Here is a 16,023-nt window from a genome sequence, read left to right as displayed (position 1 = left end):
GATAGGCCAGGTCACAGGCCCCGGGGAAACTCACCTCATGGGAGGAGAGGGCACCAACACCCTGTCACACACAGATTGCGCCGGTGCATTCTGGTTTGGAGGCAGCAGTGACACTCGGTTACAGGATACCACTGACATCTCTGCCAGCAGACAGGAAGTAGACAGTTTGCTGAAAAAGGGCACCATACACAAGATAGATCAGCCGGCATTAAGTCCAGGCTTCTACTCAAATGTATTCATAGTACCAAAATCTACAGGCGGCTGGCGTCCAGTTCTGGACTTAAGCAGACTAAATCAGTACGTGCTCCTCGATCGGTTCCGCATGGAGATGCCACCGGTTCGACTGGCTAGCCTCACTACTAGACTTAAGCGATGCCTACCTGCACATACCGATGCACCCATTGAGTTGCCATCTCCTTTGATTCTCCCACCTGGGCTAAGTATTCAAATTTTGGGTGCTCCCCTTCGGGTTATGCACAGCTCCCTACGTGTTAACCAGAGTGATGAAACAGGTAGTGCTGCTGCTTCACCAAATGTCGGTACACATCAATCCATACCTAGATGACTGGTTATTACACAACTCAAGCAAGGGGTTATTAGCCGAGCAAGAAAGGCTAACACAAGATTTACTTCACCAGGCTTTTTAGTAAATCAGACAAAGTCTTATCTCGACCCAACGCAACAGTTGGTGTTCCAGGGCATGGAGTTCGACACAGAGACAGGCTTGGTACGTCTATCCCAAGCACGTTGCCTGGTGCTAATAAGCAGCCTAGCCGAACGACTAGTCAGCGTTCCCTCAGTGTCCCTCCGAGAACTAATGTGGAATATCGTAATGATGATCTCGGTTCGAAGGGTAGTTTCACAGTCCGCATAGGGGTCCCCTTGGACCCACTTGCCGCAGCTCTGACTCTGGTAACAGATGCCTCTTTCCAAGGTCAGGGAGCGCATCTATTGGACGAACAAGCCCAAGGAGTATGGCCCCCGCATTGGGTTTGGGACTCCCATATCAACTGGCTCGAGCTGAAAGCAGTGCACTTAGCTATACTACGCTTTCTACCCATGGTCTCCTACATCAACAAAGAGGGGGGACGCGTTTCCCATCATTGTCAGTCCTAGCATAGCAAATTCTCCTTTGGTGCCTGGAATACAACATGGAGCTAACCAGGGACCCTGCGCATAGGCAATAAGTCAATCTCAGCATTTTTGCGGACAGATTCCTCTACCGGCAGCACTCCTTGGAAGTTTCCAGGTCTTGCTTTTCGACCTATGTCCTCATGCAGAACTGTTTCGGTCTTCACTTCGAAAGCATACTACCCCCTGAATTGAGTTTGGGTCTAGCTTTCTTGGGCACACTGAACCCTGTCACCATGGCAGCATTTTTGACTTTTTGCTCCGAGGGCAGCACAGGCATGGTAAGACACCACCCTTTTTGGGGTCTTAGCTAAGTGATGAGTGGTATTTGTAGAATGTATCATCCCGGACTGGGAAAAAAAACTTTCATATTTTCTGTTTGCTCGGAAAATGTGCCATCTTTCACCGTCTGACGCCTACAGTTCAAAATAGTCATTTTGACTGACCGGAGTCTATGGTGGGTAATTGAACGTAGTGAATTTAGGCAGAGGGTTCTCCGAACCTGCCTATTAACATAGTTCATACCCACCATGGACCCCCCCCCCCCAACCACCCCACTCTTTCCGTAGCGTTGGTCTAGTCCTCGGTGCGGAGATAAAGGAATCAGTGTGAAGGTCACATGGTTTGTGACGTAAGGGAAAAAAAATCTTGGGGTCATGGGGCTTCTCCTGACCTAGATTTTATCTCTCCGTCATTGGCAGAATCGCTGATTAATGCCTACAGTTCAAAATAGTCATTTTGACTGACCGGAGTCCATGGTGGGTATGAACTATGTGAATAGGCGGGTTTGGAGATCCCTCTGCCTAAGTTTCATTGTTGTCCTCTCTGATTTAAACCTTTTTCTTGTGGTTACAATAACTCAAACAGCTTTTTTTTTTTTTTTATTTTAGGATATATATTAATTAATATCAATATATTGGTAAAATTTCACCTAAAACTAAGTTGAATTTTGTATATATTTAATACCAAACAATTGTCATGACTCCATAATAATGGTTATAAAGTCTAGATGATCGTCTGTGAGTGATGTTTTGTTCCTTGCATTGTCTCTCACCAGTGTTTACTCTAAATAAGAATCAAAGAAATCTTAGAAAGAGCTTCCCTTGTGCTGAGAATTGATTTAAAAATAGAGAATAATTAAAATTAGTTCAAAATTTAGAAAGCCTGAATAACTAATTATTATGCAAATAAGGTAATTAATATGTACAAATTTTAACACCAAAATAATCAGTCTCATTGAAAAATTGTCCAATTATGCGGTTGATTATGCACATATTTCAATAGTATTAATTCAGGAACAAGAATGATAATTGATTATTTTGCTTAAATGTGACCTTAATTTTCTTGTTAATTTATATTAATAATTGTTGTATTGGTTCAGAAATGTTATTCTAAATTTTTTCCACGCAAAGATTACAACATGTGCATCATTCCATTCTAAATTCTTATTTGTCATTTACTGTCTAGATTCTCAACAGGCAAGGTTGTTTATTATTTATTTTATGTTACTAGAGGGCAGTATACAGTTTTTTTTTTTTATCCAGGTGTGTCCTACAGGCGTGGCTGATAGAGTGAATCTGGGCCTAATTCCAAGTTCAGAAGAAGGATGGCCCACAGCTTGCAAAGCACTGAAAGCATCCACAGGAGGGTTTCTGCATATCCATGGAAATGTGACATGTGGAATTCAGGAGGGATCCAGCAGACAATCAAAAGATTCAGAGAATGGAGACCTAGATACAACAAGCAGTACAACAGAGGTGGATTTTAAAAGTAACGATTGTGTGAAAGAAGAATCACTACCAACATCATACTCAAATACCAAGCTGACATTGTCCAAAGAGTGGCGACTGTGGGCGGAGGCAGTATCAAGGAGAATAGAGCAGCTGTTAATTGATATTCACAATAACAAATGGACGACGTGTATTCTTCATATTGAGCATGTGAAATCATATGCACCACATATTGATCATCTAGTTTTGGATTTGGAATGTAGACCAAGGAAGTAAACTATTATTGATAATGCTATAGTGTACAGAGCCAAGTCATCTGAATGTATACTATGTTTGTTTTTAATGCAGTTTCAGTTTAAATAAAGGAAAAAAAGTGTTTTGTCCAGAGCTTGATATCATTCAAAGTCAACACAAAAACCATAGAAGAGAACTTCACATCTATTATTTTTACCATTATGTGTGTAAGAACCATAGTCTTGCATATTGGTTTACAGGTTTACTGGTTCCTGATGCACGTCATTTTATTTTTTCAGATCGGATTCAAAATGCCATTTTGTTTTAATGAATGGGCTTCTGGACCCATATCTCTGACATGCTTTGACTGATTATGTATACATCATGTCATAGATATACAGATATATTGGTTTGACGATTCTATTCAAAATGGTGGCCATTTTTGTGCTAAAAAATCATCAAATATCAAGCATTTATGGATGGATTTTGTTCAAACTTGGTACATACATTAGACAGTACGGGTTCCTGATGCACGTCATTTTATTTTTCAGATCGGATTCAAAATGGCTGACTGGCAGATATTTTGTTTTAATGAATGGGCTTTTAGACCCATATCTGACATGCTTTGATTGATTTTGTTTTAATTAATGCTGTTCCAGAGCAATATCTCCCAGTATGGACAAGTACTTGTTTGATCATTTTAATGTTAAACAATCATCATATTCCTGACATGGTTATATTCCAGCTATAAATAAACTATATATCTTAAATTTGATAACAGGGACTGTGTATGGCTTGTTTTTATTATTTAACAAAAATATGGTAGGCAGGACTTGGGGCTATTTTGTTATTGCTTTCCTGCATTCACCAATTTGATCTGATTAACAGCAGTATTTCTTAGAGACTTGTATATGCAATTTGTTGCTGTAATATTGTCACTATAGTTCCTAAAATCAAGGAGACCACAATTAATTATTTGATATTCTTTATTACCTTCATTACATACAATCTTGCTTTTGTTCTGTACATTTATTCTAGCATATATATATATTTCTCATTATTTGTATCCATGTGACAACATAATTGGTATTCTGCCAGTGCTTTAAAAACATCCCTTGAACACCATAATTGTTTTCCTGCTGTGTATATATTTTTCAATAATTTTGACCCAAATGGACACAGATTTATATTTTGTGTGCTTTGCATACCAAGGATTAATGTTTTCATGTTTAGCACCAGAACAATCCATAAATTTCTGCATAGTGCAGACTCCAAAATTGTTGTCCCATGTAATGTCTTCTCAATAAACTTGCATGGAAGTATTATGCAAAATACTTGATACAAGGATGGATCTTAAAGGCTAGAATCTGAAACAGGAGGGGGGGGGGGTCAATGCTCAGATTAATAATAGAGGGTGCCCTCATGACAAACAAAGTTATATAGTTTTATCTTTTTTTTCTTGAGAACAATTTCAAAATATGTACTCAAAACATTAACATTTTGATGAGGGAATAGAGAGATTTCATCATATTAGTGTTACGGGCACCCTCCCAAGAACACTCACAACCCGGCAAATAATGTACTGAATAAATTAAGTAGATAAAATAACATTAGTATTGAATTTAAAAAGATACTCTATACCAGTTTAATTAAACTGAACTCATATTGTTCAAATATTTGGAAGGAATCACTCACAAAAAATATTGTTAAACAGTGTTTAGTATGTCTGTATGTTTCACAAGTATGTACAGACAGCTTAATTTACATGTCTCTTGCAATGAAGTATAATTCAAACTAGCAGTTTCACCAATGGATTATACCATTTGTGGCAGGGTTACCGGGTACATTCTATAAAATACTATAGCGCAACAATAACAAAAATTAACTTTGCACAACAATGTTTTCTGAATTGTATAGGTTTGCAATATTGTAGAGGGTATGCAAAGTGAAAATCTGATCTTCAATTGAGGGTGTTCTCAATGCATGTAAAGAGAATTATGGAAAACATTAAAACCTTATTAGATATTTATGTTTTTAAACTCCATTTTTGTTTAAATCAAGAGACCAGTATTAATCACTCTGAAACAGGCAGGGTAGCTTGGTAGACGCCAAGGAAACAGGTTACCAAATCCCAATATTTACATAAAATTAAAAAAATGAATTCCTGCAAAAAACAATCATCAATATTTCAGTTTAAATTGGATACCATATTTTTTATATCAAGCCCAATTCATTTAAATATATAGACAGACAAGAAACACATGATTGCAGGTTTGCACTTGAATATATGCAAATTGTATAGCACAGCAGTACAGTGACATGTGAGGACATCCACAGACACATAACTTGCCGACACAGCAAAGTGCATCAGTTGTTAATACAACAAGTTATACAGAGAAACCAAAACAAAGGCAGGGAAAAATGTAACGTGGCAGAGGTAGAAGCTCACAGTTCAATACAAAATTGATGATATTTGTATTATGTGAAATATATTGTCTAATTCCTAAACAATTCTCAGCCTCAGATTGGTTGTGTAACATTAGACAATGTAAAATCTGTATTATTTGAATAAATGAGAACCAAAAATTCATCATATCTCTAATAGAAGTCGCATCCCTTTTGTACAATTGAACCATTCAAATAAAGCAGCAGTTTGTAATACAGAATTTACTTGGTGAGCTGTTGTCATGTACACACTGTGAAGGCACAATGACTGGAAGAATTGGGACAACTAGCACTGTAGTATTCTTTATGTCTCGCATACAGGATTAATTATTAAACATAATTAGTGATTTTGCTGTCTTCACACAAATGGTTGGATATCAGCAGTGATAAGAAATGAACATTATTTGTGAAAAATTTTACTGCTTACACACACATCTAAGATTCAAACACACAACAACTGCATAGTATAATTAGACTGGATCGAATAAAACATGCATGAGACACAAAAGCATCTATAAAGAAAGCAGATAAGAGGGTTTTACAGGGCACCATGTGTATTTCAGTTTTCCACAATATTCTAAACTGAAACATTTAGTATTTTGAAGAGAAGAAAAACTGGCATGGCTTTGTGCCACATTACTCTCAGCTACCCCTAAATTTCAACTCACAAAAAAAAATGAAAAATACAAAGATTTTTAAAAAATACACACAAGTGTAAACAGATTGTACACTTGTCATTAAGGCAACAACTTATGTATTAGAAATAATGAATTCATCCTAGATTGCAGCGTTTCCTTCCAAAATGTCTATGCTATATTTCTTGTCATCAAGTATTTATTTAAAAGTCAAATAGCCATCACTGAGCTTTAAATTTGACTAAATCGACTTATTCGTGACATTCCAAAGATTTCAACATTCTTCAGATTAACGATGAAAAAACCAAACATACGAGTTATCTTGAATGTCTGCTCACTACTTTTAAATTCTTGATGATGTCAGGTGACATCTGCAACAGTTCGAGCTGGTTGAGCTGAAAACGTCTAAATAAGCATCGGTGGAGCAAAGTCTAAATTGATAAGCCTGTAAAGGTGGTTGGGTTGGGTAGACAGTGAAGAGGAGCTGCCATTAGTTACCTGTAAAATGTAGGGGAGACGTTTACAAAGAATAATGGAGTTCAGGAAAGAAACTTAGCTTAGTCTGCTTATGAGAAAGAAAGGAATATCTGTAACAATGATACTATGTGGATTGAAAGCTTGTTACAATCTCCTAACATGATTCACATGCAAAATTAAACAAAATGAACTTAACAAATTTCACTCGGTGATAAATTTACACACTGAAGCCATACACACTTTACACCCAGTTGATAGTAAGGTTCAGAATTCAGAAACATGCAAACATTGTGCTCCATAATGGGCCTGACTAAGCACCTCAAGATTAGTGCTAAATTTTCCATAGTGGAAGATGAAGTGATGGGAGGCACACAAGGTAAGGTAAGTATGGCTTTACTAAGTAAAATGTCAAATTATCACCTAGGTGAATTTGTTAACATTACTACAGTAACTTTAAGCCATACTTACCTTACAGCCAATTGATATTAAGGTATTCATTGAAACTCTTGGTCAGACTACAAAAGCAGGAGGCTGGTAATTTGTCTGGAGCTCTGAATCAACAAGTTTGTCAATCCTAAATCCCCAGTATGAAGAGGGGCACAACCTTACATCACAGCACAACTATTAATAGAAGTTAGGAAAGACGTTTACCACTGTTTTCTGATCCTTGTTTCAACCCAGCTGACTTCTCTGAATGGAAAAGCTAAAGGTTTGAATCTAATCAAATAATATTTGTAATAACTAAAAACTAGTAAAACGGGTTCCTAACACTGAGTACTCTTGTAATTGGGTAACAAGCTTACTTTCACTTGAAATCTAAAAAAAATATAGTCTGGTTGTAAACTATGTCTAGAACTCAGGTCCCATTGGGGGGTTTTAATGCAAAAGAGAGACTCCCAAGTTTTTTTGCTTTTGTCATTCATGCACAGGCCATCAGCACACCAGCTGACCAGCGATCTCAGACTTTTGTTGGTATGACCGCATCTCAAACAATTGAGCCATTTTAAAGTGTCTTTTTGTTCCTAACAGAAACATATTACCCAAGCAGTTGAAACAAATAGTCAAGTCAGTGAAATTGTGCCGAAATATCAATAAAATAAACTCAAAAGTACCAGGATGTTTGACCTTCAGTGTTCATGAAGGTGGTATATCATATATATTAAAATATAGTTGTTTTAATCCCAAACTGAGAGCAAAATCAAATTATTTCCAAATCAAACCCAAAACTAAACCCAAGTGTTCCAATCAATATCTTACTATCTATGGGTGTAAGGTAAGTATGATGAAATAGGAATTTGGGAATTCAGAACAAACATGACTTCATGTACTGACTCCTGTACACAAACTTCACTTCATTTCCCATGAGGCCCTCCTCACAGATGAATTACCAGCTATAATATGCATATGTTGCCAAGACAACTACATTAGTAACACTGAAAGTTCATCTTTTCAGGCTTTGATAAAATACAAATGTACAGTGAAAATATAACTGAAAAAAATTCTAATTAATCCTCAAAACATGTTACTGATCCTCTGTATATAATTTGGGTGCATCTCCTGTATTCAAACCTGTTGTCTCTGTTGCGCCCTCTGTGGCTGTGGGAGGTGGGGGCATAGCCAAGGCTGTTGGTTGGCTAGTGATTGGTGAATCTGCTTGCTCAGATGATGGTGAGGTGTCTTCTAAATCTTCTGGTTTTAGCGTCACATCTTCCTCTTCTGGGTCATAAGCTTTCATTTTACCACAGCAGAAACAGCAGCAACAGAAGCAGCAACAGCAGAAATAACAGCACGTCAATATGCCACATGTGATGAACAAGCACTGTTAGGGAAAGATACAGAAAAATTAGCGTGTCATGTCATGTCATAGCCCCCGCTCAGAAAACAATTTAAAACTGATATTGAACTGGGTTTGTGTCAGAGTGAATTTATCCATTATGAGCTGTATTAAAGTTCCGTTATTAATTGTTCAGAATTGATGTGGAAAATTTTAGGGGGGATGGGGTAAAAAAATATAAATTGACTCAGAAAAGCCAAATAAATAACTTGATCAACATCTAACGCGATGTGCACAATTATTACCTGTCTCTGTATCAATTTTGAACAGAATTGGATCATGACATATGTTTAAGAAAAAGCTGGTAACAGCTAGAAAAATCTTTTTTTTTAGATTTTTGAGGACTTAAATGACCGCCAAGCAGTAAAAATTTATTCAATCAAAAAATAACTTGATGTGCACTTATAAACCCTTATTACCTGTCTGTGTACCAACTTTGAACTGAATTGCATGACACATGTCTGAAAAAAACTGGTAATGACTAGAAAACATTTTTTTATAGATTTTTAGAGCCAAAAATGGCCACGAACCACTCATAATTTATTCAATCAAAAAATAACTTGATGTGCACCTGTACACCATCAATAACTGTCTCTGTACCAACTCTGAACTGAATTGGATGACACATGTGTGAGAAAAACCTGGTAACAACTAGAAAAAAAATTTTTGATAGATTTTTGGAGACAAAAATGGCCGCCAACCACTCAAAATATATTCAATCAAAAAATAACTTGATGTGCACCTGTACACCATCAATTCCTGTCTCTGTACCAACTCTGAACTGAATTGGATCACACATGTGTGAGAAAAACCTGGTAACGCATATACGAACACAAGACTCAATTTATAAGCCCCCTCCGGATCCCAGATCCGGTGGGGACTAAAAACAACAACAATAATGCCCTCTAGTGGTATAAAGAATATGGCATGTAATGATACATAATGCTGTCTTGTGATATAATGCCCTCATTATCATTATTGGCGAACCGCTCCGCTAAGATTGCCCTTATAATCACTTTTGTGGGTTTGTGTGATTTCCATTGTTTTCATTATTTCTTCTGTGATTTTTTTGGCTTGGCTGATTCACTCAAACTTGGCAAGTAGGTCACACCTTCACTCTAGTTATTAGGAAAAATCTTGAAAAAATATCTGGCCCATCGTTGCCAAAAAACTGTGTTTTGGGTAGCTCCGTGCCAAATGTATCTACTCCTACAAATTTGGGATAAACACCTCTGACATAGCTCAATCTACTCAGCTTGAGTGTGGGCACAAAGTTACTATTTGAATTTTTGATATCTTTTTTCATTACCGAGAAATTTGATTCCAAAGTTGGGGTAACTGTTCACCAAGAATGGCTTTTTAACTCTTCTGTGATTTTTTGGGCTGAGCCGATTTGGTTCAAACTTGGCAGGCAAGTCACACCTTCATTCCAGTTAGGTTATAAAATCTGAAAACAAATTCTGGCCAACCGTTTCTATAGCAACTGCCAAGAAAATGATTTTTTTAATACATTCGCGCCAAATGTATCTCACCCTACATTTCTATGATTAAAAAGTACGAACATAGCTCATTCTTTTCAGCTTGAGTGTGGGCATAAATTTACTGGGTTTTTTTATGTCTATTTTCATTACAGAGAAAATTTGAGTCAATTTGAGCCTGATTTTTTTTGGCCTGGTTGATTTTGTCCATACTTGACAGGCAGGTCGTACTGTCACTAATTGAAAAAAAAATTGGTCCACCGCTGCCATGGCAACAACCAAAAACTGATTTTTGAATACTTTTGCCCCAAATTTATGACCTCCTACCAGTCTTGTAATAGCAGTGTTCAAATGGTCATGCTTTTTATTTTGGCTACAGTGCGCACTGGTAAGAGATCACCAGCACCGACATTGTTACATTGTATCAACGCAAATTTGAATGTACTGTAAATGCTGTCTTCAATCTAGAAAATACTATCGCAAAATGGTTGGAAATAATAAATTTAACAACAGAATATGTCCTAACAATAAAATAAAGTAACTTCTAAAGACTGAATATTTTTGTTTGCGAACTTCGTATACGTGATTCGATTTAAGTTATAAACTGACGTTATCTTCACGTTCATGTCCTACCACGACAACAGACGAAAACATGTTGCTTGCTTTTTGAGCGGAGCGGATTGCCAACCAGCCTACTGGCTTGTTTGAATTATTTTCCTATTTTTACATGGAAATAAAAACAGCCCATTCCATCAGTAATCGATGAGTTGACACAAAGTAGAATGCTGAACACAGTGCCACAGGACAAACCCTGAGTTAACCGCATATATTATAAATAAAACAATCATTTATAATTAATGATCTCATGTAATTGCATTAAATACCTTAAATATAGGACTATGAACCATAAAGTAAGCTTTGACATTTTCTTCCCCAATCTGTTCAGCTACATATAATCCCATCGAACCATATTCATCATAAATCTCTCGTTTTGTGTCGTCGCTTAAAACTGTGTTAGCATGGTTGATTTCCTTAAACTGAAAAAATACACACAATATATTTAGCTATGTGACTATCAATTAGACTCTGCATATGAATACAACTGTAGCAATTACACTCTGCATATGAATAAAACTGAGGCAATTACACTCTGCATATGAATACAACTGTAGCAATTACACTCTGCATATGAATACAACTAGCAATTACACTCTGCATATGAATACAACTGCAGCAATTACACTGCATATGAATACAACTAGCAATTACACTCTGCATATGAATACAACTGAGGCAATTACACTCTGCATATGAATACAACTGAGGCAATTACACTCTGCATATGAATACAACTGAGGCAATTACACTCTGCATATGAATACAACCGAGGCAATTACACTCTGCATATGAATACAACTGAGGCAATTACACTCTGCATATGAATTCAACTGAGGCAATTACACTCTGCATATGAATACAACTGTAGCAATTACACTCTGCATATGAATACAACTGAAGCAATTACACTCTGCATAGGAACACAACTGTAGCAATTACACTCTGCATATGAATACAACTGTAGAAATTACACTGCATATGAATACAACTGTGACAATTACACTCTGCATATGAAAACAACCATATCAATTACACTCTGCATATGAATACAACTGTAGCAATTAGACTCTGCATATGAATACAACTGAAGTAATTACACTGCATATGAATACAACTGAGGCAATTACACTCTTCATATGAATACAACTGTAGCAATTACACTCTGCATATGAATGCAACTGTAGCAATTACACTGCGTATGAATGCAACTGCAGCAATTACACTCTGCATATGAATACAACTGTAGCAATTACACTCTGCATATGAATACAACCATACCAATTACACTCTACATAAATACAACTAGCAATTACACTCTGCATATGAATACAACTGAAGCAATTACACTCTGCATATGAATACAACTATAGCAATTACACTCTGCATATGAATACAACCATATCAATTACACTCTGCATATGAATACAACTGAAGCAATTAGACTGCATATGAATACAACTGAAGCAATTACACTCTGCATAGGAACACAACTGTAGCAATTACACTCTGCATATGAATACAACTATAGCAATTACACTCTGCATATGAATACAACCATATCAATTACACTCTGCATATGAATACAACTGTAGCAATTAGACTCTACATATGAATACAACTGAAGCAATTACACTCTGCATATGAATACAACTGTAGCAATTAGACTCTGCATATGAATACAACTGAAGCAATTACACTCTGCATAGGAACACAACTGTAGCAATTACGCTCTGCATATGAATACAACTGTAGCAATTACACTCTGCATATGAATACAACTGTAGCAATTACACTCAGCATATGAATACAACTGTAGCAATTACACTCTGCATATGAATACAACCATATCAATTACACTCGGTATATGAATACAACCATATCAATTACGCTCTGCATATGAATACAACTGTAGCAATTACACTCTGCATATGAATACAACTGTAGCAATTACACTCTGCATATGAATACAACCATATCAATTACACTTGGTATATGAATACAACTGTAGCAATTACACTCTGCACATGAATACAACCATATCAATTACACTGCATATGAATACAACTGTAGCAATTACACTCTGCATATGAATACAACCATATCAATTACACTGCATATGAATACAACTGTAGCAATTACACTCTGCATATGAATATAACCATATCAATTACACTCTGCATATGAATACAACTGTAGCAATTACACTCTGCATATGAATACAACCATATCAATTACACTCTGCATATGAATACAACTGTAGCATTTACACTCTGCATATGAATACAACCACACCAATTACACTCTGCATGAATACAACTAGCAATTACACTCTGCATATGAATACAACCACACCAATTACACTCTGCATATGAATACAACTGTAGCAATTACACTGCATATGAATACAACCATACCAATTACACTCTGCATGAATACAACTGAAGCAATTACACTCTGCATATGAATACAACTGAAGCAATTACAACTCTGCATATGAATACAACTGTAGCAATTACACTCTGCATATGAATACAACCATATCAATTACACTCTGCATGAATACAACTGTAGCAATTACAACTCTGCATATGAATACAACTGTAGCAATTACACTCTGCATATGAATGCAACCATATCAATTACACTCTGCATGAATACAACTGTAGCAATTACAACTCTGCATATGAATACAACTGTAGCAATTACAACTCTGCATATGAATACAACTGAAGCAATTACAACTCTGCATATGAATACAACTGTAGCAATTACACTCTGCATATGAATACAACCATATCAATTACACTCTGCATGAATACAACTGTAGCAATTACAACTCTGCATATGAATACAACTGTAGCAATTACAACTCTGCATATGAATACAACTGTAGCAATTACAACTCTGCATATGAATACAACTGTAGCAATTACAACTCTGCATATGAATACAACTGTAGCAATTACACTCTGCATATGAATACAACCATATCAATTACACTCTGCATGAATACAACTGTAGCAATTACAACTCTGCATATGAATACAACTGTAGCAATTACAACTCTGCATATGAATACAACTGTAGCAATTACACTCTGCATATGAATACAACTGAGGCAATTACACTCTGCATATGAATACAACTGTAGCAATTACAACTCTGCATATGAATACAACTGTAGCAATTACACTCTGCATATGAATACAACTGTAGCAATTACAACTCTGCATATGAATACAACTGTAGCAATTACACTCTGCATATGAATACAACCATATCAATTACACTCTGCATGAATACAACTGTAGCAATTACAACTCTGCATATGAATACAACTGTAGCAATTACAACTCTGCATATGAATACAACTGTAGCAATTACACTCTGCATATGAATACAACTGTAGCAATTAGACTGCATATGAATACAACTATAGCAATTACACTTTGTTGGTGTAGTATACTTACCTTTTCTGTAGCATCAGGATTGTCTATATTTTTATCTGGATGCCATTTCAATGCAAGCTGCAAAATAAATAGCACAACAATTTTGATTGTTATGACACAAAACAGTCTGTAAGTAGAGAAAGTAAAAACAAATAATTGTCTGATTATGATAACCCAAGTTAGTTTTTTGAGCAGTTGACCCTGAACATTTTAGTATTTGATTTCTAACCATGATTGAGAGAAACCAACAATAAACTTATATGATCCATTAATAATGACACCTATAAACCAAGGAGTATATTCAATACATGTAGAAGACATAACATGTCACAGACCCCATACAAGATATAGTGAAATTATATTCATGTTATGCATTCACCTTGGTAGTAATCATACTGCAAGAGAGTAAATACATAGGCGGAAGTTACATGTAAACAGTGATGTAAATGCATTTTTAATAATTAAAATGTTGCTCATGTTTAACAGCAAAATATTATGTTCTGTGTGATCTTAAATTAATAAAGGTGTGTTCTGAGAAATAAACTGGTACGTGTACATAAAATATGATATGTTCGTATGATTTAAGAAAAGATCATTTGTGGGGTTATCAGTTTACTGACATAATCCATACTGCTTAAAGTTCTTTCATTAGAATCATAGAAATCAATGATTAAGTCACCAATTTGTGACAGTTATGAATGCCATTACAGTTATAAAGTAACAGACACAAGTTTATTACCATGGTCTGTCAAAAAACAGTACCTAAAACAGCATGAACCAGCATAAAATAACAGTAGAATATATGTATTCCAATAAAATTTGCAAAATATAAAATCAGTCAAAGTATGTCAATGATATGGCACTAGCACCACATGGTCATTCATTAAAACAAAATGGCTGTTAGTTGGTAATTTTTAGTCTGATCTGAAAAACAAAATGATGTGCTTCAGGAACCCACAATGTCTGATGTATGTACCAAGTTTGAATGAATTCCATCCATACACAACAGAGATCCAGTTCCAGAATGCTAGAAATGCTTCATTTTTGCTGATTTTGTGGCACAAAAATGGCCACCATTCGACCATTTTGAATTGGATCGTCAAACCAATATATCTGTACATCTATGACATGATGTATAATGAATATATAAAATTTGAACATAATCAGTCAAACCATGCCAAGATATGGCACTAGAACCACATTCATCAAAACAAAATGTCCGTCGGCCATTTTGAATTTTATCTGAAAATCAAAATGACGTGCATCAAGGTCCCATAATGTCTAATTATATACCAAGTTTGAACAAAATCTATCTGTAAACAGCCGAGAGATGCTTGATTTTGATGATTTTTCAGTACAAAATGGCTCCTATTCGGCCATCTTGAATCAGATCGTGAAAAAAATTGATGTACATGTATAATAAATATTATGTAATATTTGAATTTAATTGGTCCAGGCATGTCTGAGTGTCTGAGTGAACATACAGACGCACAGAGGTCAAACCATAAGTCCTCGTTTTCCAACGGGGACTAATAAACAGCTTTTAATAATTAAAACTATCATTTGTAGGAAGTGACTGAATATAAACACCCACACACTTTACACACCCACACAAATTATATGCGTCTACATACGTCAATAGATACCAGTAAGTTTATCCCACACAATGTGACGTGTCACGCAACAACAAAAAACAAACATTCTATTAAGTGACACTCTCTTCGTTACTTATAAGGGTTGTTTGAAAAGTTCTGGGCTTGACTGCGAAAGGGATACGTGATAAAGGTCATGTTTGTTTAGCGATCACCTGTAAATATATTTATGTATAATATGGGTGATTCTCAAAAAACATTTATTTCATGATCAAATGTTTGATTGAAATTAAAGTTCAAACACAAATTTAATTTTTTTTAACGTGCACAACATTATCAAAAACCCCAAAACAAAAATAATAATATATCAAATAATGAAAATAACCTTTATGTGTTATTA

General features: G+C 35.7%; 2 protein-coding genes across 3 annotated transcripts in view; one reads left to right on the top strand and one right to left on the bottom strand.

Annotated features, from left to right (window-relative positions):
- LOC100379063 (tRNA wybutosine-synthesizing protein 2 homolog) overlaps positions 1–3,246 on the top strand; it is a 46,569-nt gene extending 43,323 nt beyond the window's left edge. Inside the window, exon 5 of the mRNA XM_006818601.3 lies at positions 2,676–3,246. Coding sequence (XP_006818664.1) covers positions 2,676–3,137 — 462 coding nt within the window. The 3' untranslated portion in view covers positions 3,138–3,246. The remainder of the gene's footprint in view (positions 1–2,675) is intronic.
- An 817-nt stretch (positions 3,247–4,063) lies between these two features.
- Positions 4,064–16,023, bottom strand: part of LOC100366409 (dnaJ homolog subfamily C member 5-like) — a 73,234-nt gene continuing 61,274 nt past the window's right edge. Inside the window, exons 3-6 of one of the 2 annotated variants that reach the window (XM_006818602.3) lie at positions 14,053–14,109; positions 10,849–11,001; positions 8,222–8,471; positions 4,064–6,673 (exon numbers count right to left, since the gene is read on the bottom strand). In XM_006818602.3, the coding sequence (XP_006818665.1) occupies positions 6,666–6,673; positions 8,222–8,471; positions 10,849–11,001; positions 14,053–14,109 (468 nt within the window). In that variant the 3' untranslated portion in view covers positions 4,064–6,665. Of the gene's footprint in view, positions 8,472–10,848; positions 11,002–14,052; positions 14,110–16,023 lie in introns of both variants that reach the window. The other variant, XM_002736431.4, reaches the window with a different exon arrangement.

Source organism: Saccoglossus kowalevskii, chromosome 7 (genome assembly GCF_978046115.1).
Source record: "Saccoglossus kowalevskii chromosome 7, keSacKowa6.1, whole genome shotgun sequence".
Classification (NCBI taxonomy): domain Eukaryota; kingdom Metazoa; phylum Hemichordata; class Enteropneusta; family Harrimaniidae; genus Saccoglossus; species Saccoglossus kowalevskii.
This window is presented reverse-complemented; position numbering and strand designations above follow the sequence as displayed.